Source organism: Oryctolagus cuniculus, chromosome 1 (assembly GCF_964237555.1).
Source record: "Oryctolagus cuniculus chromosome 1, mOryCun1.1, whole genome shotgun sequence".
In the NCBI taxonomy this organism is placed as follows: Eukaryota; Metazoa; Chordata; class Mammalia; order Lagomorpha; family Leporidae; genus Oryctolagus; species Oryctolagus cuniculus.
Genome location: NC_091432.1, coordinates 68786948 through 68813058, shown reverse-complemented (window position 1 = coordinate 68813058; position 26111 = coordinate 68786948). Strand labels below are relative to the sequence as shown.

Below are 26111 nucleotides of genomic sequence, written 5' to 3'. Positions count from 1 at the left end.
TCAGGTTCATAGAAACCCCAATCTGAATACAGATTGGGATTCAGTCTCTTCTGCTACACCTGCCTGGTCTGTTTTCTTATCTGTTCATTCATTGGCCTCATGCTTTATGTTCAGATCAGTGGTGACAATAGCTTCCTCCACATCTTTCTTTCCAACCTACTTTTTCGTTCAGTTCACATCCTGAAACAATCCTTAGCACCTCTAAATTAAGAGAAAACCACCTTTTAATAAAAAGAACACACAATGTTTACCAGTTTCACTTTATCTTTTCTTACACAATTGCACATTACCAAAGTTGCTAGCCCTAGAAATCTCAAGAAACTTTTCACTAGAAAACAAAGCACTTCCATATAGAAGCAACATGTTTTCTTAAAAGACAGAGCTCTGTAAACTTAATTGCTAATGTTTTCAGAGAATCACAGCTTGATGACAAAAATCAAAAATAGCTGGTCACAATAACAACTCAGCCGCTTACAGTGATTCAGAAAGGACAGCAGCGTTCACAGCCTGTTTTATCCTGTCAGGCCTCAGGACTAATTGGAGAGGCAGTGGCAACTGTAGAGTTCTGTGACTTTAAGGAGTCGTTATTGCCCTCAGCCAGAGAACAGAGGCATCTTCAATAGGCGGACAGAGAAACTTTGATAATTTAGTGAGGAAAAGCCCAAGAGGCTCGCTCTTCCTAATCTAGAAACCACTTAAGAGGGGGTTAGAAAACCTGACTATGTCAGGACCTGGTTGATGGTAAAAGATAGCAAGAGAAACTGTCTTAAGACTAGTTCTTGGTGCCACCACATGTGACAGACACCAGCATCCCCTGTGGATCCAGTCCAAGTCCTAACTGCTCCATTTCCAATCCAATTCCCTGCTAGTCTATCTGGGAAAGCAGCAGAGGATGGCCCAAGTGCTTGGGCCCCTGTACCTATGTGGAAGACTGGAAGAAACTCCTGACTCCTGGGTTCTGTCTAGCCCAGCCCTAGCCATTGCAATGATCTGGGGAGTGAACCAGCAGATAGAAGATCCCTCTCTGTCTAATTCTGCCTTTGAAATAAATAAATTTTTTAAAAGGGGGTTGGGGGGAGAGCCATGCTGTGGCCTAGTGGGTAAAGCCGTCACCTACAGTGCCAAAGCAAAATCAACCTCTTGGGCCAATGCTATGGTACAGCAGGTTAAAGCCCTGGCCTGAAGCACCAGCATCCTGTGTGGGTGCCAGTTCAAGTCCTGGCTGCTCCACTTCTGATTCAGCTCTCTGCTATGGCCTGGGGAAGCAGTAGAAGATGGTCTAAGTCTTTGGGCCCCGGAGGAAGCTCCTGGCTCCTGGCATTAGATAAGCACAGCTCTGGCCATTGGAGGCCACCTGAGGAGTGAATCGGTACATGGAAGACCTCTCTCTCTCTGTGCCTCTGCCTCTCTCTAACTCTGCATTTCAAATAAATAAATAAATAAATCTTAAAGAAAAAAGACCACCAGTTCTCGCTAGAGCTTTTAAAAACGGTGGCAAAGGAGATGGGAATTCCTTGGCATTCTTCAGTAGTAGGGAGGGCTGACTGAAACCAGGCCCTTGGGCCCCTGCACCCACACAGGAGACTTGGAAAAAACTCCACAGCCTGGGCTGTTGCAGCTATTTGGAGAGTGAACCAGCAGATAGAAGATCTCTATATCTTTCCCTCTCTTTCTTTCTCTATAACTCTGCCTTTTAAATAAAGAAATCTTTATTAAAAAAAAAAAAGTGGCAAGTCTCTGTCTCCTTGAAATATTGGCTTTCATCGCCAGTATAGAAGGGTAGACAAGGCAGGGAGAAACAGAAGGCAGCTAGACGTGGAGCGTGCCACAGAGCGATGCTGCTCAGAACTTACTGCTATGCTCAGTCTCTCCTGGCTGCCTCTAGAAGTTACGGAGATGGCTGCTCAGAGGATCTTGCCTTCAAACCAAAAGGAATTCAAATGTGAGACAGAGTAGTGAAAAGCGAGGTAATGAAATTTATTGAAAAGAAATACACCTGATAGAGCATGCTGGCATCTTGGGAAAGAGCTGAGGGCCCAGTCTTGGACTGTGAGCCCTCCCTATCTGAGGTATTGCTGGGTGGGGGGCTTCCTGGGCATGGAATTCCTGAAATTCCTCCCAGAACATTGTCAGCTAAGTGTCATTGGACCAGTACTCGACTTGGTGCCAGCTGGGGATGCTTCCCCTAAGCTGCTCCGGGAGAGAGCTGGGGCCTACCTAACTAGGTTGTTTTGATGTCAAGACTTTTCGTGCAAGTGCTGGTCTGCTTCAGGGCGTGCTTCTACATTTGTTTCCTTATTCAGCCATACAAATATTCCCAGTTTTGTTCTTTAGCCTCTCACATACATAGACTCATGTCCACCTTGCTACCTAAAACACTTTCAAAATATTTGTTAATTTAATTTATATCTACAAATTCTTCAATATTTTTATATACAGGAAACTTAATTTTCCTCCCTTTAAGCATGAGTAAGACTTACGAGAATAGAGTATGGAAAATGAAAAGTAGTAACTGTGCATTGGAGAAAGCCAACAGATGCTAATTTAATGAAGTGATCAAGGTTAATATTACCAGTAATAAGTTGTATTGTTATTATGAGCCTCATGATATGTTCCAGTGAGCAGAATACTTCCCCTCTGTGTTACTCTTCTCCAAAAACTATAACCCCCATCTAATGAGAAAATAATGAACAAACCCAAACTCGAGGACAGTCTAGTATCTGACTAATCTTTAAACTCGAAGTTATGGAAAACAGACTAAGAAACTGTTACGTATCAGATGAGACTAATGAAACATGACTAAATACAAAATAGTGTCTTGGATTCAGAATCGGAAAAAGAACAATAGTGGAAATTAGTGAAACATGGTATTATAGCTTTGATGAATGTCTTGTAGTTACTGAAAACTTAATGAAGGGCATATGGGAACTCCACTATCTTCACAACTCTTCTATGAGTCTAAAATTATTTTAAAATAAAAAAATTTTTAAGTTAAACATTCAGGAATATACTATTAAATTTTATAGAGCTGGTCACCTTATATTCAAGTAGCCGTAAAAATAACAATTTTATGACCATTTATTAGCCTTTGTATTTGAACTTGAGGGTTCTGAATAGAGCTCCATCCTTTTCTATACCTCATCTCTTCCCTCCTTGAATTTTCATGAGAAAGGGAACCATAAGTGTTTCTTAAGAGATAACTCAGATGCTATTTAAAGTGGAAAGTTTTTATATTTTTAAAATTCTGTATATTGTGGACAAGTTTGCGATACTTGAGCTTGAAAACTTTGTTGTAAGGAATGTGTTCCTGTCTCACGGCTCACTATAAAATTATCCTAACTCTTAATTTAGAAAGGTTCTCATTATTTTTCATTTGATTTTATAGCTTAACATTTTCTTAGAAAGCAGGTGCCTCTTGGGTACCTGCATCCCATATCCATCAGCCTGCGCTTCCAGTCCAGCTTCCTGCAAATGCCGACCCTGGGAGGCTGCAGCATGTGAACCTTCAAGTACTTGGGTCCCTGCCACCCATATGGGAGACCTGGATTTAATTCTTTTAAGGAAATAAGATTTATTTATTTAATTTGAAAGAGTTACAGAGAGGCAGAGAGAGAGAGGGAGAGAGGAGAGGTCTTCCACCTACTGGTTCACTTCCCAGAAGGCTGCTGTGGCCAGAGCTGCGCCGATCTGAAGCCAGGAGCTTCTTCTGGGTCTCCCATGCGGTGCAACGGCCCAAGGACTTGGGCCATCCTCTACTGCTTTCCCAGGCCATAGCAGAGAGCTGGATCAGAAGTGGAGCAGCCGGGACACAAACCGGCGCCCATATGATATGGATACTTGTACTGCAGCTGGCAGCTTTACCCAGTATGCAACAGCGCCAGCCCTGGATTTAATTACTAACCCCTGTCTCCATCCTTGCTCAGCCCTGGCTGTTGTGGGCAAGTAAAGTAGTGGAAGGAAGATGTCTCTTTTTCTCTCTCTGTTGCTCTGCCTTTCAAGTAAACAAAAACAAATAAATAAAACTAAGAAAAAAATGGTTTCTTAGTTTTTAAGAATTTTGTTTTTATATATTTTTTTAAAATTGACATCAGAGCTGTTATTATCAGCACTTTTTTATTCATTAACTTTGCAGTAGAGTACTAAGAAATATTGAAATGTTTTTCTCTTAATAAGAATCACTGAATTTTAGTCATAGAGTTAGGTTGACTTTATTGTGGTTTGTTTCAGATTCTTCTGTGTGACTCCTGTGACAGTGGCTACCACACCGCTTGCCTCCGCCCGCCCCTGATGATCATCCCTGATGGAGAATGGTTCTGCCCCCCTTGCCAACATGTATGCCTCCCGCTCACCTCTGTTTTTCCAGTACTTGGTTTTGCATTCAAAATAATGAGACCTTGTAATCATCACTAAACAACTTGACTCTTCAAAGGAACTTTTAAAAAATGTCTACCACTTTTTTAGGTTTTTACCTTTTATAAACATCTTTTAGGTCTTCCATTTGTTTTTTTTTTTTCCTAAATCAATTCTCAAAAGCCTTCTATATTCATAAAAATATCTTTTTTTTTTTTTTTTTTGACAGGCAAAGTGGACAGTGAGAGAGAGAGAGAGACAGAAAGGTCTTCTTTTGCCGTTGGTTCACCCTCCAATGGCCGCTGCGGCCGTCGCACCGCGCTGATCCGAAGGCGGGAGCCAGGTACTTATCCTGGTCTCCCATGGGGTGCAGGGCCCAAGCACTTGGGCCATCCTCCACTGCACTCCCTGGGCACAGCAGAGAGCTGGCCTGGAAGAGGGGCAACTGGGACAGAATCCGGCACCCCGACCGGGACTAGAACCCGGTGTGCTGGCGCTGCAAGGCGGAGGATTAGCCTATTGAGCCGCGGTGCCAGCCCCATAAAAATATCTTTATTTCTTGATTGTTACAAGCACAAAGAAGACCAAATTTAGATATATACAAAGAAAGAAATTAGCTTCTTCCTTTTGTTTTTTACTTTGTTTCATCCTCCATTTTCATTTCTCCCTACTTTTTGTCAGTAGTTGTTTTAGACATTTTCAGGGTTAGCAGAAACATGGATTGTCTTTCTCTTTTATCTTGATTCAGGTGAATTTCTTCTGGAAGCTAAGGGACAGGATATTTTCTGTACTACCGTGTCCACTGTCTTGCCAGCCCAGTCTCATTCTGTTTTTAAAAACTATGAGGGGCAGACATTTGGCACAGTGGTCAGTGCTGTTTGGAACTCGTACATCCTGGATTGCAGTGCCTGGATCTGAGTCATTGTTCTGCTTCTGATCCATGCTTCCTGCCAATGCTGACACTGGGAGATGTAGGTGATGGCTCAAGTATTGAGTCCCTGCCACCCATGAGGGAGACCCAGATTGAGTTCCCAGCTTCTGTCTTTGTACTGGTCCAGCCTCCAGTGTTACAGACATTTGAGGATTCAAACAGCAGATGGGAGATCTCTGTCTCTAACTCCCTTTCTCTGTCTCTCTGCTTTCAAATAAATAAAAGGTAAAGAATAATAAAATTTTTAAAACTACATAAAAAGTAGAGATTTTATACATTTCTCAGTGAAAGAGACATCTGCGACTTAGCAGAGTACTGTTAGTTAACATTTGTCAACTCTATTTGAACCAAATAACCATGTGGCTTTTTTTTATACATTATTTTCCATCCTCACTCCTTAAAAATAGTGACTAGTGCTACTATATTTTATGTATATATAAGCTTCACCCTTAATGTTTTTTAAATTTAAAAAAATTATAGTCACTGTTATATATACTGTTGAACCACATGCTATTTTCAGCATTGGTTACTGCCATTAGTATAGCCTTAAGAATATGGTTTTTCTGTGTTTTGGCAAAGCTATAAGCTTCTCTGATGCATGCTTTATTTCAAAAATACTGTGCTCATCTTTGTTCAATGGCAGTTGAAACACCTGCTCATTTGTTTTTCAAAGATTTATTTATTTAAAAGACAGAGAGAGAGGTCTTCTATCCTCTAGTTCACTCCCTAAATGGTCACAACGGCCGGAGCTGCAGCGATCTGAAGCCAGGAGCCAGGAACAACTTCTGCGTCTCCCATGCAGGTGCAGGGGTCCAAAGACTTGGGCCATCTTCTGCTTTCCCAGGCCATAGCAGAGAGCTGGATCAGAAGTGGAGCCGCCAGGACTCAAACCGGCACTCATATGGGATGCCGGCGCTGCAGGTGGCGGTTCTACCTGCTGTGCCACAATGCCAACCCAAAGCACCTCTTTATTAAACCCAGGGAAAGTTTCATTGTTTACTAACTGTTCAGCATGGTACTCATGAGCTTAATGTGTACATGATAGATGATCATGGAAATGTATTAAAAATGACACACATATTTTGCTCCTTCAGAAACTACTATGTGAAAAATTAGAGGAACAGCTGCAAGATCTGGATGTTGCCTTAAAGAAGAAGGAGCGTGCTGAACGAAGGTATTTCAGAATGTGTGTTAACGTTTTATTTGGAAAGATGTCAGCAGAGTCATCTTGCAATATAGGTGAATGCACCCATTTAAAGCAGGGATCAGAAAAACCAGCCTCTTGGCAAACTTTGCCTACTTGTTTTTTATACTAAGAATGGTTTGTAGGTTTCTCAAGGGTTGGAAAAAAATAAACATTAGATACCTATTTCATGGCACATGAAAGTCATATGCCATGTATGCCATAGTATGTTCCAGTTTCACTACCCCATAAAATGACTTTTTACTGGAACACAGCTCTGTCCCTTTTGTTTCTGTGCTATCTGTGTTTGCTTTTGCCTTACAGCAACAGAGTTGGGTGTTAGGAGGAGACCCCATGACCTGCCAAGGCTGCATTATTTTTTATCTGTCCTTTACAGAAAACTTTGCCATCCCCTGCTGTGAATTAATATTGGCACGTGTTATCATAGAGACTTCCACCTAAGTGCTGTAGTAAATACAAGAAAACTATGAGAACTGATCTATGGTTTGGTTACCCGATAATCATTTCTTTGGGTGGGTAGAATTAACACTGATGAAATAGAGTAGTTTAAGGCTGGCCTATATCCTGCTAACTGTAAGAGATGCCTCCCTCTTCAATATGCCACAGCAGTGTGGTCTAAAGCAGTTGAGAAGGCTCCTAGGAGAAAGTCAGACTGCATGTAAGCCTTATCCTCAGAAGTTGGTTCAGTATCGGGATAGTAAGTTTGTGTTTATTATGTGCCTTACTATAATGAGTCTATTTTTAAACATTCATTTGCGCCTACTTTGTATCAAATTGGAAAAAATGTAAGAGTTCTTGCTTACATGATACTCAGCACTCTACCATGGAATACAGACACATGAATCAATGATAAAATAAAATAGAAAAATCAAGGCAGATTCACAGCCATGTAAGAACATTGTATAGGAGCTTTTGGGTTCTCATAGGAGTGAGGGTTATTCAGGTGCAAATGAAAAGAAAGGGCCTTCCCAGCAAATGTGAGCAACAGCAAAGTGTAGCAGAGGAGGAGACTGGTAGGAGATGTACCACTTCAAAAGCAGAGTGAGTCCAGATTGTGAATATCTTACAAACCTGGCTAGGGTATTTGAGTTATTGCCTGCAAGCTGTGAAGGAGACATCGGAGTATTGCTATGCATAATCAGGTCTTTATATCAGAAAAAAATGTTCCAATAACAGTAAGAAGAAGCAATTAGAGTTGGGAATGTTGCAGTAATCTAGGAGGCCTTAACAAGTGCAGGCTTTGTGACAATAAGATGGTAACGATTAGGGGATTAATATGCAGGACTTAATTGTATGGGAAATTGTAAGCAGTGTTTCCTAATTGGCCTTATTACTTTCACTTGCTATACTTCTTTAATTCTTTGGTTCAGGGTCTGCTTCTACTCAGTTTACCCTGTGCAAAGGTGAACCTTAAAAATGACTGCAGCCTCCAGAATGTAGGATGAGTTGGGTTCGGTTTTGTTTTTTACTATTTTGTTTGAGCTATCTATCACATAATCGATGTATTTAACTTAAAGCCAGGCTAATCAGTAAAGTTGACTTTTTTTTTTCTTAAATCAGTTGTCTAAATATTTTTGCATTTAGCAATCCTGGGTTGCTTTTGACAGATAACTGGGTTTAAAGTATTTGCAATATCTTCTAAAGATATTTTCAAAAATAATCCTATATACAATTATTAGAACTATTTGGATATGCGGAGTTTTGACAGTGGGAAAGCTCTAACTAAATGTACTTCAAATGAAATCATAAATATTTAGATTTTCCATTTCCTTGGTCTTTGTCAAATCTACCTGTCCTTCTGACAACTAAACAGTTTTAAAGCTGATCTGATTCATCAATGAAAATAGTTAACAGACTCATCTAGTAGGAGCTTGAGAGAGAATATATGTTTTAAGAGTCAAGAATATGAACTACTAGAAATTCAGGAGGCAGGCAGTTAGCCAGCAGTTAAGACACCAGTTGAGACACTCACATCCTGATGTGGTTCCATTCTCAGCTCTGGCTCCTGAATCTTTGTTAATATGGACCCTGGGAGGCAGTGGTGATGGTTTCAACAATTGGGTTCCTACCTCCCAGATAAGAGACTTGGATTGGCTTCCTAGCTCCTGTTGTAAGCCACCCAGTCTCAGCCATTGTGGGCCTTTGGGGGTGAACCAGCAGATGAGAGCTCATTCTCTGTTTCTCTTTACCTTTCAAATAAATAAATAAAATTTTTATGCAAAAAAAGAATTTTGTCTAATGTTCAGGTTATATGTGCTTGTTCTTTGGAGCTCTATTGTGTTTATACCATCTATACATGGAAAAGGTTAGTGGAAAATGCTGGTTGTGGTTAATATTGGTTCTTTTCCCTTATTTACAAGTTGCTTTGCTTTTTTCTCCTGTTTTTAATTCTCTTTACTTAAATGTCATCCTTTAGGAGGACATCTGTGATTATGTCTTTAGATCATACACTGAGTTCTAAGTGAGACTGGGTCATAAAAAGGAGAATGAAGTCATTGTAACATTAAGACCAGAATAGCACAAAGCCAGTAGTTAATGAATTGTTGCTGCTGTTTGCAGATTCTCACTAATAATGTGGTTAACAAGGTTTTTGTTATGTATAGCTCCAAGAATACCTGAATAGTCTAAATTCTAAATGAAGTCATCTATATTTCTAAATAGGCATTTTCTTTTTTTTTTTTTTAAGATTTATTTATTTATTTGAAAGTTACACAGAGAGAGGAGGAGAGGCAGAGAGAGAGATCTCCCATCCACTGGTTCACTCCCCAATCGGCCTCAATAGCTGGAGCTGTGCCAATCTGAAGCTAGGAGCCAGGAGCTTCTTCCAGGTCTCCCATCTGGGTGCAGAGGCCCAAGGACTTGGGCCATCTTCTACTGCTTTCCCAGGCCACAGTGGAGAGCTGGATTGGGACTTGAACCGATGCCCATATGAGATGCAGGCACTGCATGTGGCAGCCGCTTACCTGCTTCACCATTGTGCCGGCCCCAATAGGCATTTTCATTCTTTTTTCTTTTTTTTTTTTAATTTGTGAAATCACTTGTCTGCCTCTCATCCTAATAGTGTAAGGCCTTATTTACTCCATATGTCATAGTACAAGAACATATTTTCCTTGTTGCCATTGTTTTCCCTTATTGCATTTATTCAACATTTAAACATTTATTGGGTACCTCCTTAATGCTAGATTATGTTTTTAACATAAGGATTATATTGAGAACTGCAAACAAATTTCTGAAATGCATGCATCATTTTTTTCAAGGTTAACTTTTTGAAGACCCCTCATATGCAAGGATTTCAAAATTTTTTGCATAACAAATTTATCTTTAAATTTCATTTTCCACATCTTTTTGAAGTTGTCTCCTCCAGTGTGGTTGCTACTTTAGAGGGCTTTACAGTTTGATGGGAAAGAAGAGTGTATCAGTGAGCACTTAGTTTAGTAGCCGGCAAGCGTCCATGGCCAGGGAGTTGCTCTGTGAAATCTGATGTTTTTGAAGTCTACTCAGTGGATCTGGTGCCAGAAATTAGCTGGGAATTCAAAGCTCTGTAAGTCCAGAGTACTATTACTAGTGCTTTGTTAGCAGAGAGTTGGATTTAATCAGGGTTGGAATTTTCCAGGTAATATAACAGAGGGAAGGAGAGAAAGAGACAAGGAGTTTGAAAGTGTATGCAAAGGAGTATTTATAATGATGGACCATGGAGTCTAAGCCAGGTAAGGGGGAGAGTAAGGATGTGAAGGGAGTGATGGACAGTGTTAAAGGAGGGTAGAGTCACTGGTAGATGTCTTGCTGGAGTCAAAGAATTGAAATCAATACATTATAGGGAGTGAGCTGACAAGTGAACTTCTAAGTCGAGTAGAAGTCAGAGAATAGCCTGAACTTAAAATTTTGGAAGGAGTGTGGTTGTTGGTACTGATAAGGTTTGGGCCAAAGATGATCCTTGAACTCCGTAGTAAGATGGGACAGAAGGTTACCTTTCCCTAGGACTAGACAAGAAATTGTATCTACCTTTAAGATCCTGTTCAAATGCTACTATCTGTTTAAAACCTTCCCAAATTTCTCAACTCTTTAGACAAAATTAATCTGTACATTTTTCATGTTTCAGTTACAACTGTTCACAAGTCTAGAGTCAGTTGTTAAATAATTGTGAGGCAGTAACCGTATCTTATTTACTTATGGAGTCCCAAGCTGACATAATTTCTGAACTAATGTAAACAAATGTCTTTTTAGTTGAGTTGAGAAGAACAGTGACGAAGCGAAAGTAGAGATTTTTGAGGTATAGAGGAGGAAAAGAGTATCTCATAAATGGGACTATTGTAAGGACAGATGTATGCCGAACGTTTTTGTTTTTGTTTTTGACAGGCAGAGTTAGACAGTGAGAGAGAGAGACAGAGAGAAAGGTCTTCCTTCCATTGGTTCACCCCCCAAATGGCCACCACGGCCGGTGCACTGCACTGATCCGGAGCCAGGAGCCAGGTGCCCCCCCTCTTCCCCCTCCCCCCCCCGGTCTCCTATGTGGGTGCAGGGCCCGAGCACTTGGGCCATCCTCCACTGCCTTCCCGGGCCACAGCAGAGAGCTGGACTGGAAGAGGAGCAACCAGGACAGAATCTGGTACCCTGACTAGGACTAGAACCCGGAGTGCCAGCGCCGTAGGCGGAGGATTAGCCAAGTGAGCCACGGCACCGTCCTGCCAAACGTTTTTAACAACATATAACTCAAGCCAAGAAGTCTTCTAAAGTATTCCCTGTTTATTTCAGTTAATATTGTTCTTGCCTCTCTTAGTTATTGATTCATTAATTATGTAATACTTTTATTGAATTTTGATGAAAATCATTTTATCATTTTCATACATGGAAGTTTTTGTTAAATAGCTTCATGACCTGTCTCTGTGAAATACCTGTGTACAGGGCCAAGACTTCATAGGACAGCAAAAGTGACACTCTGAAGGATCTAGCCAACAGAATATATTAATTTCCTTGTGTAAGAAACATTACAAGTGAGAGGGGAAAGAGCAGTTAGCATTTCAGTTCAATTTTACTTATACTGACTTGTCAGAATTTTGTTTAATTAAAGATATTTCCATCTGACCACAACACCGCTGAGTCACAGGAAGACTCTTCATGATGTTTCCTTGTCCATTTCAGGGACAGGTTTTATTTCACCAGTATAAGTCTCTTCTAAAGGTGTAGTTTTCATATTGTGTGGAAATGCGCCTGCTGCATATGGGTAGCAGCTGACATGTCTGTGAATTAGGCTCTGCTCTTACCATGAAATTATATTTTAGTCTTCTCTGCATTAGTAGTATTTTTGTAACAATTTTGTGTTAACACATCTCATTTTCTGCTTGTTTTTTACTTAAAGGAAAGAACGTTTGGTGTATGTTGGTATCAGTATTGAAAACATCATTCCTCCACAGGTAAGTTCTTGATTTGTAGTATTTTTAAATGGGATACTGCAATAATTATTCTAAAATTTAACCTACATTATATAATGTGAGTACTTAAAAGAATATTAATACAATAAAATTATTATTTTATTAAAATAGAAATTTAAAGCCTTAGAAAAATCACCCTCTTAATTGAAAGTATATATATGCCAATAAATCTCAGCCCTCCCAAAATGATCTCATTTATGGACTGTAAATTTATAGCTGATCTCTTTGGAATATATGTTCCCTTGTTTTTACCCTAAACTGGATAATTTAGTTTTGGGTTTTTGAATTGCTATTTATATAACATCACTGAAGAATAGTTCAAGATTTGATTTTTAATTCTTTGGGATTACTAAAATTTTCAATTTGTATTTTTAAAGTTGGGTTTGTTTCACATCTGTTAGTCTAATGATAATTAAGGGTCTCATGATTGAAAGTACTTGTAACATGATTTTTCATTGGAGAAGAAATTTCTTCCATGTCATAAGTAGTTTCATTCAGACTTAATTAAATACTAGCCTTACCTGTCAGTTAATTGCCTTAAGCATCCTGTACCCCTTTTTAAAAGTCATTTTATTCATTCAGCAAGCGTAATATCTTCTGTGTCAGATTTAATTATTGATTTGAAAATTCTATCTAAGGAAGAATTTCATCTTGATTTAAAGCAGATAATTGTAAATTCACAAAAGTGTCAAGAATTTTAATACAGAAGTATTTCATCTATCTATCACAAACATTTTTTTTTCTAATGTGTGTATTAGAATTTCCATGTTTTTTAAGTTTGGGGGTTCATCTCAAACTTCTCCAGTTTTCACATGTGCTACCTAGATAGAGACTACCAGACTATAAATTCCAAGAAATTTTGTTCTGTCATACCTATTTATTTACTATATTTTTAAAGGAGCCAGATTTTTCTGAAGATCAAGAAGAAAAGAAAAAAGATTCCAAAAAGTCCAAAGTTAACTTACTGGAAAGGAGATCAACAAGAACGCGAAAATGTATAAGTTACAGGTATGCCAAATGTAGAAAAGGCTACATGTTAAGGACTATAGAATGCTTCTGTAATGAGACAGCATGGCCCAGAGGTATATGCTTTCCCATCATGGTGCTTATTAGCTACTGGATACACAGTTGTCCTTTGGTGTCCCAGGGAAATTCGGTATAGGCGCTCCCGCAGATAGCAAAATCCACAGATACTCAAATCCATATATAAAATGGTATAGTGTGGGGCCAGTGCTGTGGCACAGCAGGCATGCCAGCATCCCATGTGGGTGCCAGTTTGATCCCGGCTGCTCCACTTCCATTCCAGCTCCCTGCTGATACATCTGGGAGGGCAGCGGGGAATGGCCCAGGTCCTTGGGTGCCTGCATCTGAGTGAGAGACCCAGATGAGGTCCCTGGCTCCTGGCTTTGGATAGGCTCAGCTCTGGCCATTGTGGCTGTTTGGGGAGTGAGCCAGCACATGGAAGACCTCTCTGTTTCTACCTCTCTTTAACTCTGTCTTTCAAATAAATAATAAAATAAATCTTTCCCAAAAAATGGTATAGTGTTTGCATATAACCTAGACACATCCTCCTACATTCTTTAAGTCATTTCTAGATGGCTTACAATACCAATGAAATGTAAATGCCATGTCAGTGATTGTTATACTGTACTGTTCAAGAAAGGAAAAAATCTGTATGTGTTTTCAGACATAATTTTTTTCTTTAGCCAATTAGACTCTGTTGATGTGGAACCCAGGGATACAGAACCTATGGGTAATGATGTTGGCCATACATTTCTTGCCCCTTACCATTAGAATTAAAAAAATTGTTCTTTAGATTTATTTGTTTATTTATTTTTATATATATATATTTTTTTTTTTTTGACAGAGTGGATAGTGAGAGAGAGAGAGAGACAGAGAGAAAGGTCTTCCTTTGCCGTTGGTTCACCCTCCAATGGCCGCCGTGGCAGGTGCGCTGCAGCCGGCGCACCGCGCTGATCCGATGGCAGGAGCCAGGTGCTTCTCCTGGTTTCCCATGGGTTGCAGGGCCCAAGCACCTGGGCCATCCTCCACTGCACTCCCGGGCCACAGCAGAGAGCTGGCCTGGAAGAGGGGCAACCGGACAGAATCCCGCGCCCCGACCGGGACTAGAACCCGGCGTGCCGGCGCCGCAAGGTGGAGGATTAGCCTAGTGAGCCGCGGCGCCGGCCTAGATTTATTTATTTGCTTCAAAGTCAGAGTTACACAGAGGGAGGAGAGAGAGAGAGAGAGAGGTCTTCCCATCCGCCGATTCACTCCCCAAATGGCCGAAATGGCTGGAGTTGCGCTGATCCAAAGCCAGAAGCCAGGAGCTTCTTCCGGGTCTCCCACATGGGTGCAGGGGCCCAAGGACTTGGGCCATCTTCTACTGCTTTCCCAGGCCACATCAGAGAGCTGGATTAGAAGAGGAGCAGCCGGGACTCAAACCGGCGCCCACATGGGATGCCGGTGCTTCAGGCTAGGGCTTTAACCTGCTGTGCCACAGCACCGGCCCCTAGAATTAAAAATTTTCAATTTTTGTTTATTTATTGTGAGGCAAGGAGGGAGAGAGTACACGTGAAAGCAAGCAAGTGTGCTGCTACCTGCCTGCTGGTTTACTTCCCAGGTGCCTGCAGCAGCCAGAGCTGGTTAGAGCAGAGACTGGGAGCCAGAAATGCAATCCAGGTGTCCCACTTGAATGGCCAGGGCCCAACTATTTGAGCTCTCACTGCTTACTCCCACAGTCTGCAATGGCAGGCAGCTGTAGTCAGGAGCTGAATCACATACTGAACACAGGATGTGAGGGTCTTCTTTTTTAAAAAGATTATTATTTATTTATTTGAAAGGCAGAGTTATAGAGAAAAAGGGAGAAACAGAGCAAGAGAAGTCTATCATCCACTGGTTTACTCCCCAAATAGCCACGATGGCTGAAGCTGGGCCAGGCTTAAGTCAGCAGCCTAGAACTCCATCTGGGTCTCCTATGTGAGTGGCAGGTTCCAAGCAATCAGACCATCTTCAGCTGCTTTCCCAGGCACATGAACAGGGAGCTGGATCAGAAATGGAGTAGAAAGGAGTCAAACCTACTCTCATGTGGAATGCCAATATTGCAGGCTTCAGCCTAACCCGCTGTGGCACAACGCTGTCCCCAGATGTGAGTGTCTTAACCACGAGGTAAATTTCCATTCCTAGAATCATAGAATTTTAGGGTAGACAGTGTGATCATTTCTTAACATAAATCTGCTCATGTCATCGTTTTCTTGTCAGAATTTGTCAGATGTTTACAGCTCTTGAGTTGAGGAGCTGTGCTTTATTTTATTTCATTTTATTTTTTAAATATTTATTTGAAAGGCAAAATTACAGAGATAGGAAGATTGTGTGTGTGTGTGTGTGTGTGTGTGTGTGTGTGAGTGAGAGAGAGAGAGAGATCTCCCATCCTCTGGTTCACTCTCCAAATGGCTGTAACAGCCAAGGCTAAGGCAGGCTAAAGCCAGGAGCTTCATCTAGGTATGCTTCGTGGGTGGCAGGGGCCCAAGCACTTTTCAGCTGCTTTTCCCAGGTTGTTAGCAGAGAGCTGAATCAAAAGTGGAGCAGCCAGGACAGGAACTGGCACCCATTTGGAATGCTGGCGTTGCGGGCAGAAGTTTAACATGCTGTGCCAAGCTGGCCCCAGGATATGTGCATTCATTTGTTTGACAGGCAGAGTTAGGCAGTGAGAGAGACAGAAAGAAGAGTCTTCCTTCCGTTGGTTCACCCCCCAAATGGCCGCTGTGGCTCGCGCACTGCGCCGATCTGAAGCCAGGAGCCAGGTGCTTCCTCCTGGTCTCCCATGGGGTGCAGGGCCCAAGCACTTGGGCCATCCTCCACTGCCCTCCCTGGCCACAGCAGAGAGCTAGCCTGGAAGAGGAGCAACCGGGACAGAATCCGGCACCCCAACCAGGACTAGAACCCGGTGTGCCGGCACCACAGGCGGAGGATTATTAGCCTAGTGAGCCGCAGCGCCGGCTCCAGGAGATGTGCTTTTAACAAGCTGTAAAAGGCACTGCTTAGGCTCATCCCTACTGACCTCTCCAGCTGCATCCCATCTTCCCTTTCTCTACTTTACATTTTCCACAGTACATTCTTTTAGCCCCTTTACACATCATTTCCCTTCTATTTTTATCTTGTTAACCTTCCCTAGATCAAATCCTCTCACTGGAACCACTCTCATAGGAACCAGTTCTTCAGCGTGAAAGCACTTAACAGTTGTTAATATTTGTGATTATAGTTATCTGATTAATGTGTCTCTCCCCTACTAGAGTGTTAGCATGAAAGGTAGGGACTCCATTTCATGCATCCTTTGTCCCTTAACATCTAGTATGCTGCTGACAAATCATAAAGGCTCCATGAACACCTAGTGATAGAATCAATAAATATAACTTGGTTTACCACTTGCCACCAGCAATGCCAGACAGAGAAATAGGTCCATCGTCATTCTGTTAGTAGCTTAGCCTAGACTAAAACTTTATCTTCTGATGGGTTGATAGTCTAGTGTTCTTGCTATTAAATGACATTGTTTGCCCAAATAATAAATTATGTCTTAATTATTTTAGACCATTTGTTGGCTTCTGGCTGCTAAACTGTTTTGGAATAACACCAAAACAGTTTTTTAACTTGAAAAATTGGAAACAAAAAAAATAAAACAAAGTGGACTTTACAAATATATACGCGGCCCCAGCCCTGTATATATTTTTAAAAGATTTATTTATTTGGGGCCAGCGCCATGGCTCACTTGGTTAATCCTCTACTTGAGGTGCTGGCATCCCATATGGGCACTGGGTTCTGGTCCCAGCTGCTCCTCTTCCAGTCCAGCTCTCTGCTGTGGCCCGGGAGGGCAGTGGAGGATCACCTGGGTCCTTGGGCCCCTGCACGCGCATAGGAGACCAGGAGGAGGCACCTGGCTCCTGGCTTCAGATCAGCATAGCTCCGGCCCTGGCGGCCATTTTGGGTGTGGACCAACGGAAGGAAGACCTTGCTCTCTCTCTCTCTCTTTCTCTCTCTCTCTCACTGTCTGTAACTCTGTCAAATAAATTAAAAAAAAAAAAAAATCACCAGTGATAGATAAAGGGCCGGGGGGGGGGGGGGGGCGGCTGGAGTGTGGTCTAATCATTAAGATGCCCACATTTGGTTCCTACATTTGGTTCCCAACACTGGCTCCGGTTCCAGACTCCAGCTTACTGCTAATACATACTTTGGGATGCAACGGTGTATACTTAAGTATTTGGGTTCCAGCCAGTCCTGGGAAACTTGACTGAGTTCTCAGTCCTCAGCCCAGTCCTAGTCTTTGCTTGCATCTAGGGAGCTAACCAGCAGGATGGGTGTGCTCTGAGTATCCGTCTTCTGTCTCTTGCTCTTCGTCTGTCTTGCTCTCGCTCTCAAATAAATAAATATTTTAAGACAAAACATGTTCCAACAGTATGTACAGTTTGATTTATTTAAAAAGAAATCCAGGCTGGTGCTGTAGCTCACTAGGCTAATCTCCGCCTGTGGAGCCGGCACACTGGGTTCTAATCCCGGTTGGGGTGCCAGTTCTGTCCCGGTTGCTCCTCTTTCAGTCCAGCTCTCTGCTGTGGCCCAGGAAGGCAGTGGAGGATGGCCCAAGTGCTTGGGCCCTGCACCCACATGGGAGACCAGGAGGAAGCACCTGGCTCCTGGCTTTGGATCGGTGCAGCGCACCAGCCGTGGCGGCCATTTTGGGGGTGAACCAACGGAAGGAAGACCTTTCTCTCTGTCTCTCTCACTGTCTAACTCTGCCTGTCCAGAAAAAAAAAAAAGAAATCCAATAAAAATGCTAATGCCATTTCACATATGTTAAATAATTAAGAAATAAATAAATACTACAACAAATGTGCTATTTAAGAAAAGACTTGTTTATGTGTGCAATTTGTAAATTATGGTCTGGTAGTAAAATGCAGATAACTGTACCTTATAACATGTGATACACGAGGTAGGTGGTAAATGTTTTAAGAGTATATGTTATATGAATTCCTGTGCAGTTTGGTTGCGCTCCATAGTTTTCTGCATCCACTTAGTGTTTCTCCCAAATGAAAGTGTACATACTAATATAAAATACACATTACACTTGAATTGTTTATAGTATATCATTCACAATGGAACAAATTTAATTACAAAAAAACAAGCACTTTAGCAGAACTGAATATGTTGTCTTTCAATCTTGATATAATTAAAAGAAGCAGAGATTTGTTTTATTGGAATTTCTTCACTACTATCATTTAGTAATTATTTATCATTTAATAATTATTGCTTCTAACCAAGAGGATGACTTCACAATGAACTGGAAGGAACATTGGATTGAGGATGAGAAGGCTAAGAAAGTAGTCCTCACTGTACCACTTACTTGCCATGTGTCTTTGAGTGATCCATTCCCATTGGTTTTGGTTCCTCATCTGTGATGATGGCTTAAACCAGATGATTACTTTCAGCTCTCAACTTATATAACAGTAATATAGGAACTTATAGTAAGTAAATTACGTTTTATAGCATAAAGTGTTTTATATGATGCATTTCTTCATACTCTATCTAGTTCCCAAAAAAGATATAAGGAAGACACATCATTTTTTTTTTTTAAGTTTTATTTATTTTAAAGGCATAGTTACAGAGAGAAAGAGTGATAGAGATATCTTCTATCTGCTGGTTTATTCCTCAAATGGCCACAACAACCAAGGCTGAGGCAGGCTGAAGCCAGGAGCCAGGAGCTTCTTCCAGGTCTCCCACATGGGTGCAGGAGCCCAATTCCTTGGGCCATCTTCTACTGCTTTCCCAGGTGCATTAGCAGTGAGCTGGATTGGAAGTGGAGCAGCCTAAACTTGAACTGACACCCATATGGGATGCTGGCACTATGGGCCATGGCTTAATCTGCTATGCTACAGTGCTGGCCCTCTTTATGTGTTTTTCTTTTCTTTCTTTTCTTTTTCTTTTTTTTTTGGACAGGCAGAGTGGACAGTGAGAGAGAGAGAATGACAGAGAGAAAGGTCTTCCTATGCCATTGGTTCACCCTCCAATGGCCGCCGCGGCTGGCGCACCGCGCTGATCCGATGACAGGAGCCAGGTGCTTCTCCTGGTCTCCCATAGGGTGCAGGGCCCAAGTACCTGGGCCATCCTCCACTGCACTCCCGGGCCACAGCAGAGAGCTGGCCTGGAAGAGGGGCAACCGGGACAGAATCCAGCGCCCCGAACAGGACTGGAACCCGGTGTGCCGGCGCCGGAAGGCGGAGGATTAGCCTAGTGAGCCGCAGCGCCGGCCTTTATGTGTTTTTCAAAAATTGTAGGAACAAGTTCTTACATCTAACACCAAAGACAAACAATGGGACTGAAATCTGATTACATAAAATTGAAAAACTAAGAAAGCCTCAGACAAAAGCATTTATCAAAGAGAATGCTTACAAAAGAGAATTTAAAATGAAAGTCTTATTAATAAGATGCAACAAGTACATTTTTTTCCATGGTGGAAATATAGTAGGTTTGTTTTAAAGATTTATTTATTTATCTGAAAGTCATTGCTAGGATAGATAGTAAGAGGTCTTCTATCCACTGGTTTACTCCACAAATGGCTGCAACGGCCAGGGCTGGGCCAGGCCAAAGCCAGGAGCTTCATCCCTGTCTTGACATTGGTTCAAGGGCTCAAGGACTTGGGCCATCTTCCCCCTACTTTCCCAGTTGCATTAGCAGGGAGCTGGCTTGGAAGTGGAGCAGCTGGGTCATGAACCAGCACCCATATGAGATGTTGGCAGTGCAGGCAGCAACTTTATCCCAAAATAGAGTAGTTTTTTAACATTGTATGTAGAAAAGTTGTTGCTTATCTTCAGACATTATTACTTAAGGATAAAGCTTTTTTTGTTAGGGAATAAATTACTTTTTAAAATTTTGGGGGGGAATAAGTTACTGAGTCAAGGAACCCCACAGGGTGGTAGGAGCCCATTTATTTGAGTCATCTACCTGCCGGCCTCTAGGGTCTGCATTGGTAGGAAGCTGGAATTGGAACTTGAAACTGGAGCCAGAAGTCAACCCAAGCATTTCAGTATGAGACACAGATGTCTGAACTGCTAGGCCAAATGTTTTCCCCCTAAGAATAATGTTTACATTTATAAATGGTTCAAAAAAAGAGTCAAAAGAATAATATTCCCTGAAGATTATATGCAAATTACATGTAATTCAAATTTCAGCATCTTTAAAGTTTTACTGGAACACAGCCGTATTCATTTACTTACCTACCATCTGTAGCTGCTTTTGTATTACAGTGTCAGAGTGTGTAGTTGCAGCAGAGACTATACACTCTGAAAAGCCTAAAATACTTACTATCGGGCCCTTTTAAAAACTTTCCCTGACATTATCTCTAATGTTTGCAGCTACTATAACAAAATACAGTGAACTGGGGACTTATAAACAGCATAATTTTATTTCTCATAGTTTTGGAGGCTGAAAAGTCAAAGCTCAAAGCCCTGATCGGTTTGGAATCCGGTGAGCACTGCTTTCCGGCTCATGGCTGGCGTATTCTCTGTGTTCACATGGTGGAAGGCACAAGGGGACTTACTAGTGCAGATCCAGTATCTGAGGAGCACGGTGCTTCCTCACATGTGACAGTCTTCACTGTAAGAAATGAGTAAAAGGCCTCTCTCTGGCCTCTGTTATAAGGTCATTAATCTTTTTTTAAAAAAATGATTTATTTATTTATTTGAAAGGCAGAGAGAGAGAGGTCTTCTCTTCACTGGTTCACTCCCCAGATGGCTGCAAGGAAAGAGCTGCACCAATCCGAAGCCAGGAGCCAGGAGCTTTCTTCTGTGTCTCCCATGTAACTGCAGGGGCCCAAGCACTTGGGTCATCTTCCACTGTTTTCCTAGGCCATAGCAGAGAACTGGATGGGAAGTGGAGCAGCTAGTATTTGAACCAGCAAAGGGCATTACTCTTATTCAGCAGTGTCCCATTCCTTGAAAGGGATTTCTATGTGTAATTTGCTTTTAATAATTTTTTAATTTGTTTATTTTTATTTATGTGTAAGACTTAGAGATCATCTGTATGCTAATTCACTCCCTGAATGCCCACAACAGCCAGGGGAGGGCCAGGCCAAACCTAGGAACCTGGAACTCAACTACTGCCACACAGGTGGCAGGGAACTCAACTACTTGAACCATCACATTCTGCCTCTAAGGGTACACATTACTAGGACGTTGGCCTGGAAGTAAAGCTAGGTCTCAAAGCCAAGCACTCCAGTAGGGGAGGCAGGCACATCAAGCAGAGAGTGTATTAACCACTATAACAAGCACTTGCCCCTCAGTGTGAGTTTTGAGAGAACACAACAGTCAGACCATAGCAAGCACCTAGTGTAGATGACCTTTAAAAATAAAAAAATGGGAGCAGGTATGTGATGCAACAGTTAAGTCACCACTTGGGCTGCTGGCTTCCCATATCTGAGTGCCTGGTTGAAGTCGCAGATATTTCACTTCCAGTGCTGCTTCCTACTAATGCACACACTGGGAGGCAGTGAATGAAGGTTCAAGTGCTTAGGACGCTGCCACCCTTGTCAGATACCCTGATGAATTCTGGGCTTCTGACCCAGCCCAGATGTTGTGGGCATTTGGAGAGTGAACCAGCAGGTGGACGATTTCTCTCCATTTGTCTATCTTTCTGCCTTTGAAACAAATCAAGAACAAGCAACAAAAACTGAGAACAGGCTATAATAAGATCATTGTGTGCTATAATAAGGTCACTGTGTATGTTTTAGATTTGATGAGTTTGATGAAGCAATTGATGAAGCTATAGAAGATGATATCAAAGAGGCTGATGGAGGAGGTATGTGTTTGTCATTCTTCTTCTTGCACCTTTACTGGCAAGTTAATCCAGATGCCCAAGTAAGGGCAATGAGCATATTTTTTAGACTTTTCTCCAATGTATATCTGTCTAGTCTCAGATATTGATTATCTTTAAGATAGTTTTATTTTATGACCTGCTATAAAATGTTAGTATTTCTCATTAGATTAAAAAGTATGTATTTCTGGTCCCAAATAGAAAAATGAGGAAACTTTCCTGTAATCTTTGAGCCTACAAAGTCTCAAATTTTATGGATAATAAGAACTTCAGTGATTGGTTTGACTAACCTATTAAAATTAATTTATTAATTTCATGGTCATGAACAGGGGCCATTAACATAGAAGACTTTGGTGGTAATGAATTAAAGCACTATATAGCCAATTACTAGTGCTCTACTAGAATATTCTGGTTTCTACTTAGTTACTGTGAAAATTCTAGAAAGATTCCTGAGTAACTCTTAATAGGTAGAAAGTTTCTTTTTTGGGTGATGAATAGTTTCTGGAATTAATGGTTACAGTTGCGCAACTGTATGATATAAAAAAAATCCTGAATTAAATACTTTATATGGGTGAATTTTATATGTGAATTATATCAAAATTAAGAAAGAGGTTGTCTACTTTGTGAACTTCAGTAGGATAAACAATTAAGTGTCTCTTGTCAGTTGATGTGTTGAGAGAACTACATATTTGTAAGAAGAAAAAAATCAGGTAAAGAATTGCTCTACACAAATTTAAGAACAGTAGTCTGCAATTTAAGGGACACGTTCGTAAACTTTTCCTCCCTCTCCCCAAACTCAGGAGTTGGCCGAGGAAAAGATATATCCACCATCACAGGTCACCGTGGGAAAGACATCTCTACGATTTTGGATGAAGAAAGAAAAGAAAATAAACGACCCCAGAGGGCGGCTGCTGCTCGGCGGAAGAAACGCCGGCGACTGAATGATCTAGACAGCGATAGCAACCTGGATGAAGAAGAGAGTGAAGAGGAATTCAAGATCAGTGATGGGTGTGTGGTCTGCCCATAGACCCCATTCCCTAGATGCCAGTTTCAACAGGCTGAGAGAGCAGAGAGGCGTGGCCATCTTCTGATGGGTTCTTTTGTTATTTATGCGCAGACACAATTTCTGTTTATTTTCAGGATACTTAAAGCAGATTCAGGAAAGCTGATTTTGGTTCTTTTTAGATTAAAATATAAAACAGTTTTACGGCTGATTATTTAATATTCCAAGTGGCATTTAAATTTGAGTAACTGCAGTTGAACTCTGATTTGTTGTTGGCTTTCTCTGTACTATCTATGCTATCGTGGCCCAGTCACGTATGAAAGAAGGAATTAGTTTACATTTTTTGATGTCCCACAGAGGTTGGGGTTTGGGGCATGGCATCAGTAGGGAAGTCAGGGAAGGGAGATATTTCAGCAAAACCCTTCAGACTGTTAGTGAAAGAAATCAGCATATAAACAACAAAAACACTTTCTACATGACTGCTACTAAGATAGCAGCAATAAAACATAAATTAGAGTACAGAGGAGGCCAGCGCCGCGGCTCACTAGGCTAATCCTCCGCCTGCGGTGCCGGCACACCAGGTTCTAGTCCCAGTCGGGGCGCCAGATTCTGTCCTGGTTGCTCCTCTTCCAGTCCAGCTCTCTGCTGTGGCCTGGGAGTGCAATGGAGGATGGCCCAGGTCCTCCTCCCGCATGGGAGACCAGGAGGAAGCACCTGGCTCCTGGCTTCGGATCAGCACAGTGTGCCGGCCGCAGTGGCCATTGGGGGGTGAACCAACGGAAAAACGAAGACCTTCTCTCTCTCTCTCTCTCTCTCTCTCTCTCTCTCTCTCTCTCTCTCTCTCCCCCCCTCACTGTCCACTCTGCCTGTCAAAAATTTAAAAAAAAAAAAAAAAGAGTACAGTTGGTTCAGTCCATGGAGATCGGGGAAAATCCTCACATAGAAGTGAAGCTTACTCTAAAATTTGAAGATTGAATTATTTGGGTATATCAGTGAATTTGGGATTTCGAGTCAGGGTGAAAAGATAAGACATTCCAAGCAGAGAAGTTGCATGTGTTATGCCCGCAGTCCGTGGTCCCCCGAAAATCACACCACCAGAGACCGAAGTTGAAGCCAATAAGCAGGGTTGTTTTTATTACGAGTTCGAACCCGGGTCTCTCTGTGCCTCCAGGAGAGGAAGCCCACCGAGAAGCCCCGAACCCAATTCTTACAGAGCTTTTATTATCATGTCCAAGCAGGCTTTAGGGGAATGCTATAGATCAAGCTGACACTTCTGGTAAGTCCCAAGACACCTGCCGCAGACTCCAGGGTAGGGGCTGGTTGTTATCTCAAGCTTTATACCTCCCTTTCATATTCCTGGACCTGGGTCAGGGTTGGGTCACATCTAGCCAGGTGGAGGGAAGGGGGAAGTGTAATCAACTTAATGTAGTTACTGGATTACTTAGCTCAGCATCTAACATAATACATATATAAAGTCAAAGACACTTTGCATTGCTTATTAGCCTAATAAGCTAATGTGATTACACTTTAGGTTACATTAAAATAATGATAATATTTTCTAGCACTATTATAATGGATAATAAGGGCATAGTAAAAGCTGTTTGTGCAGGTGTCTTCTCACATGTCCAAGCCAGCAAGCCATAAGGTGTTTTAGAATATTTAGGAAACTTAGGCTGGCTCCGGATAGCAAGAATATGAGGATGAAGCAGATGGTGCCCTGCTAGAGATGAGGCCAAAAAATAAAAAGGAACCAAAATGTGGTGTGTTTTGCTAGTCTTGCATAGTAGTTTGGACTTTATCCTGAAAGTGATTTAAAAAAAAAAAAAACCTGGGGCCAGCGCCGTGGCTCACTTGGTTAATCCTCCGCCTGCGGCACCAGCATCCTTTATGGGCGCCGGGTTCTAGTTCCAGTTGCTCCTCTTCCAGTCCAGCTCTCTGCTGTGGCCCGGGAGGGCAGTGGAGGATGGCCAAAGTGCTTGGGTCCTGCACCCGCGTGGGAGACCAGGAGAAGTACCTGGCTCCTGGCTTTGGATCAGCACAGCTCCGGCCATCTGGGAAGTGAACCAGCAGAGGGAAAACCTTTCTCTCTGTCTCTCTCTCTCACTGTCTATAACTACCTGTCAAAAAAAAAAAAGAAAAAAACCTGCAATTTTTTTTAAGATTTATTTATTGTGAAAGCCAGAGTTATATATAGAGAGAGAGATCTTCCATCCACTGGTTCACTCCCCAAATGGCTGCAATGGCCAGTACTGGGCCAGACTGGAGCCAGGAGCCAAGAGCTTCATCTGGGTCTCCCACAAGGGGGCCCAAACACTTGGGTCCTCTGCTGCTGCTTTTCCCAGGCCATTTGCATGGAGCTGGATTGAAAGTGGAATAGCTGGGACATGCCAGATTCATATGGGATGCTGGTATCACAGGTAGTGGCTTTAACCATTACACCACAACGCTGGCCCCCACTGAAAGATTTTAAATCAGACTGATGTAAGATTGGTGCTCAGAGAGCTTCATCTTGACATTCATTTGGAGGACATCTTGAGGGGAGATGGTACAAGTGATCAGAGGAACTATTTGGGGAGTTGATACTATAGGTGAGAGAGGAAAGCCTTAAGATGTCAAAAGAGTTTAGGTTTCAGAGACTCTTTTAAGAGGTAAGCTCTGAACGTATTAGTAATTGATTAGACGTGAGAAATGAAATGGGAAAAACCAGGTTAGATACCAGAGTTCTGATTTGAGTTACTAGATAGAAGATAGTACCAAATACTAGGCTGGGGACAGAAGAAAGAAATACTGCCGGTGCCACGGCTCACTAGGCTAATCCTCCGCCTTGTAGCGCCGGCACACCAGGTTCTAGTCCCGTTCGGGGCGCCGGATTCTGTCCCAGTTGCCCCTCTTCCAGGCCAGCTCTCTGCTGTGGCCCGGGAGTGCAGTGGAGGATGGCCCAAGTGCTTGGGCCCTGCACCCCATGGGAGACCAGGAGAAGTATCTGGCTCCTGCCTTCAGATCAGCACAGCGCGCCGTCCGCAGCGGCCATTGGAGGGTGAACCAACGGCAAAGGAAGCCCTCTCTCTCTGTCTCTCTCTCTCACTGTCCACTCTGCCTGTCAAAAAAAAAAAAAGAAGAAGAAAGAAATACTGAGCTCACTTTTAAACATGTTGAATTTAAAGTATGGGGGACATACCTATGCCATAAGGCCAAAGCATTATATTTATATATATATATATATATATATATATATATATATATATAAAATCAACCTCTTGGGCCAGCACTGTGGCATGGCAAGTTAAAGCCCTGGCCTGACGCACCAGCATCCCAAATGGGTGCCGGTTCTAGTCCTGG

General features: G+C 42.1%; 1 protein-coding gene across 3 annotated transcripts in view; it reads left to right on the top strand.

Moving 5' to 3' along the window:
* The window catches only part of RSF1 (remodeling and spacing factor 1), a 165371-nt gene that overhangs the window by 123341 nt on the left and 15919 nt on the right, over positions 1-26111 (top strand). For all 3 annotated transcript variants that reach the window (XM_002708674.5, XM_017344448.3, XM_051822018.2), the window contains 6 exons: positions 4228-4332; positions 6376-6455; positions 11842-11896; positions 12813-12922; positions 21687-21754; positions 22570-22777. In XM_002708674.5, the coding sequence (XP_002708720.2) occupies positions 4228-4332; positions 6376-6455; positions 11842-11896; positions 12813-12922; positions 21687-21754; positions 22570-22777 (626 nt within the window). The remainder of the gene's footprint in view (positions 1-4227; positions 4333-6375; positions 6456-11841; positions 11897-12812; positions 12923-21686; positions 21755-22569; positions 22778-26111) is intronic.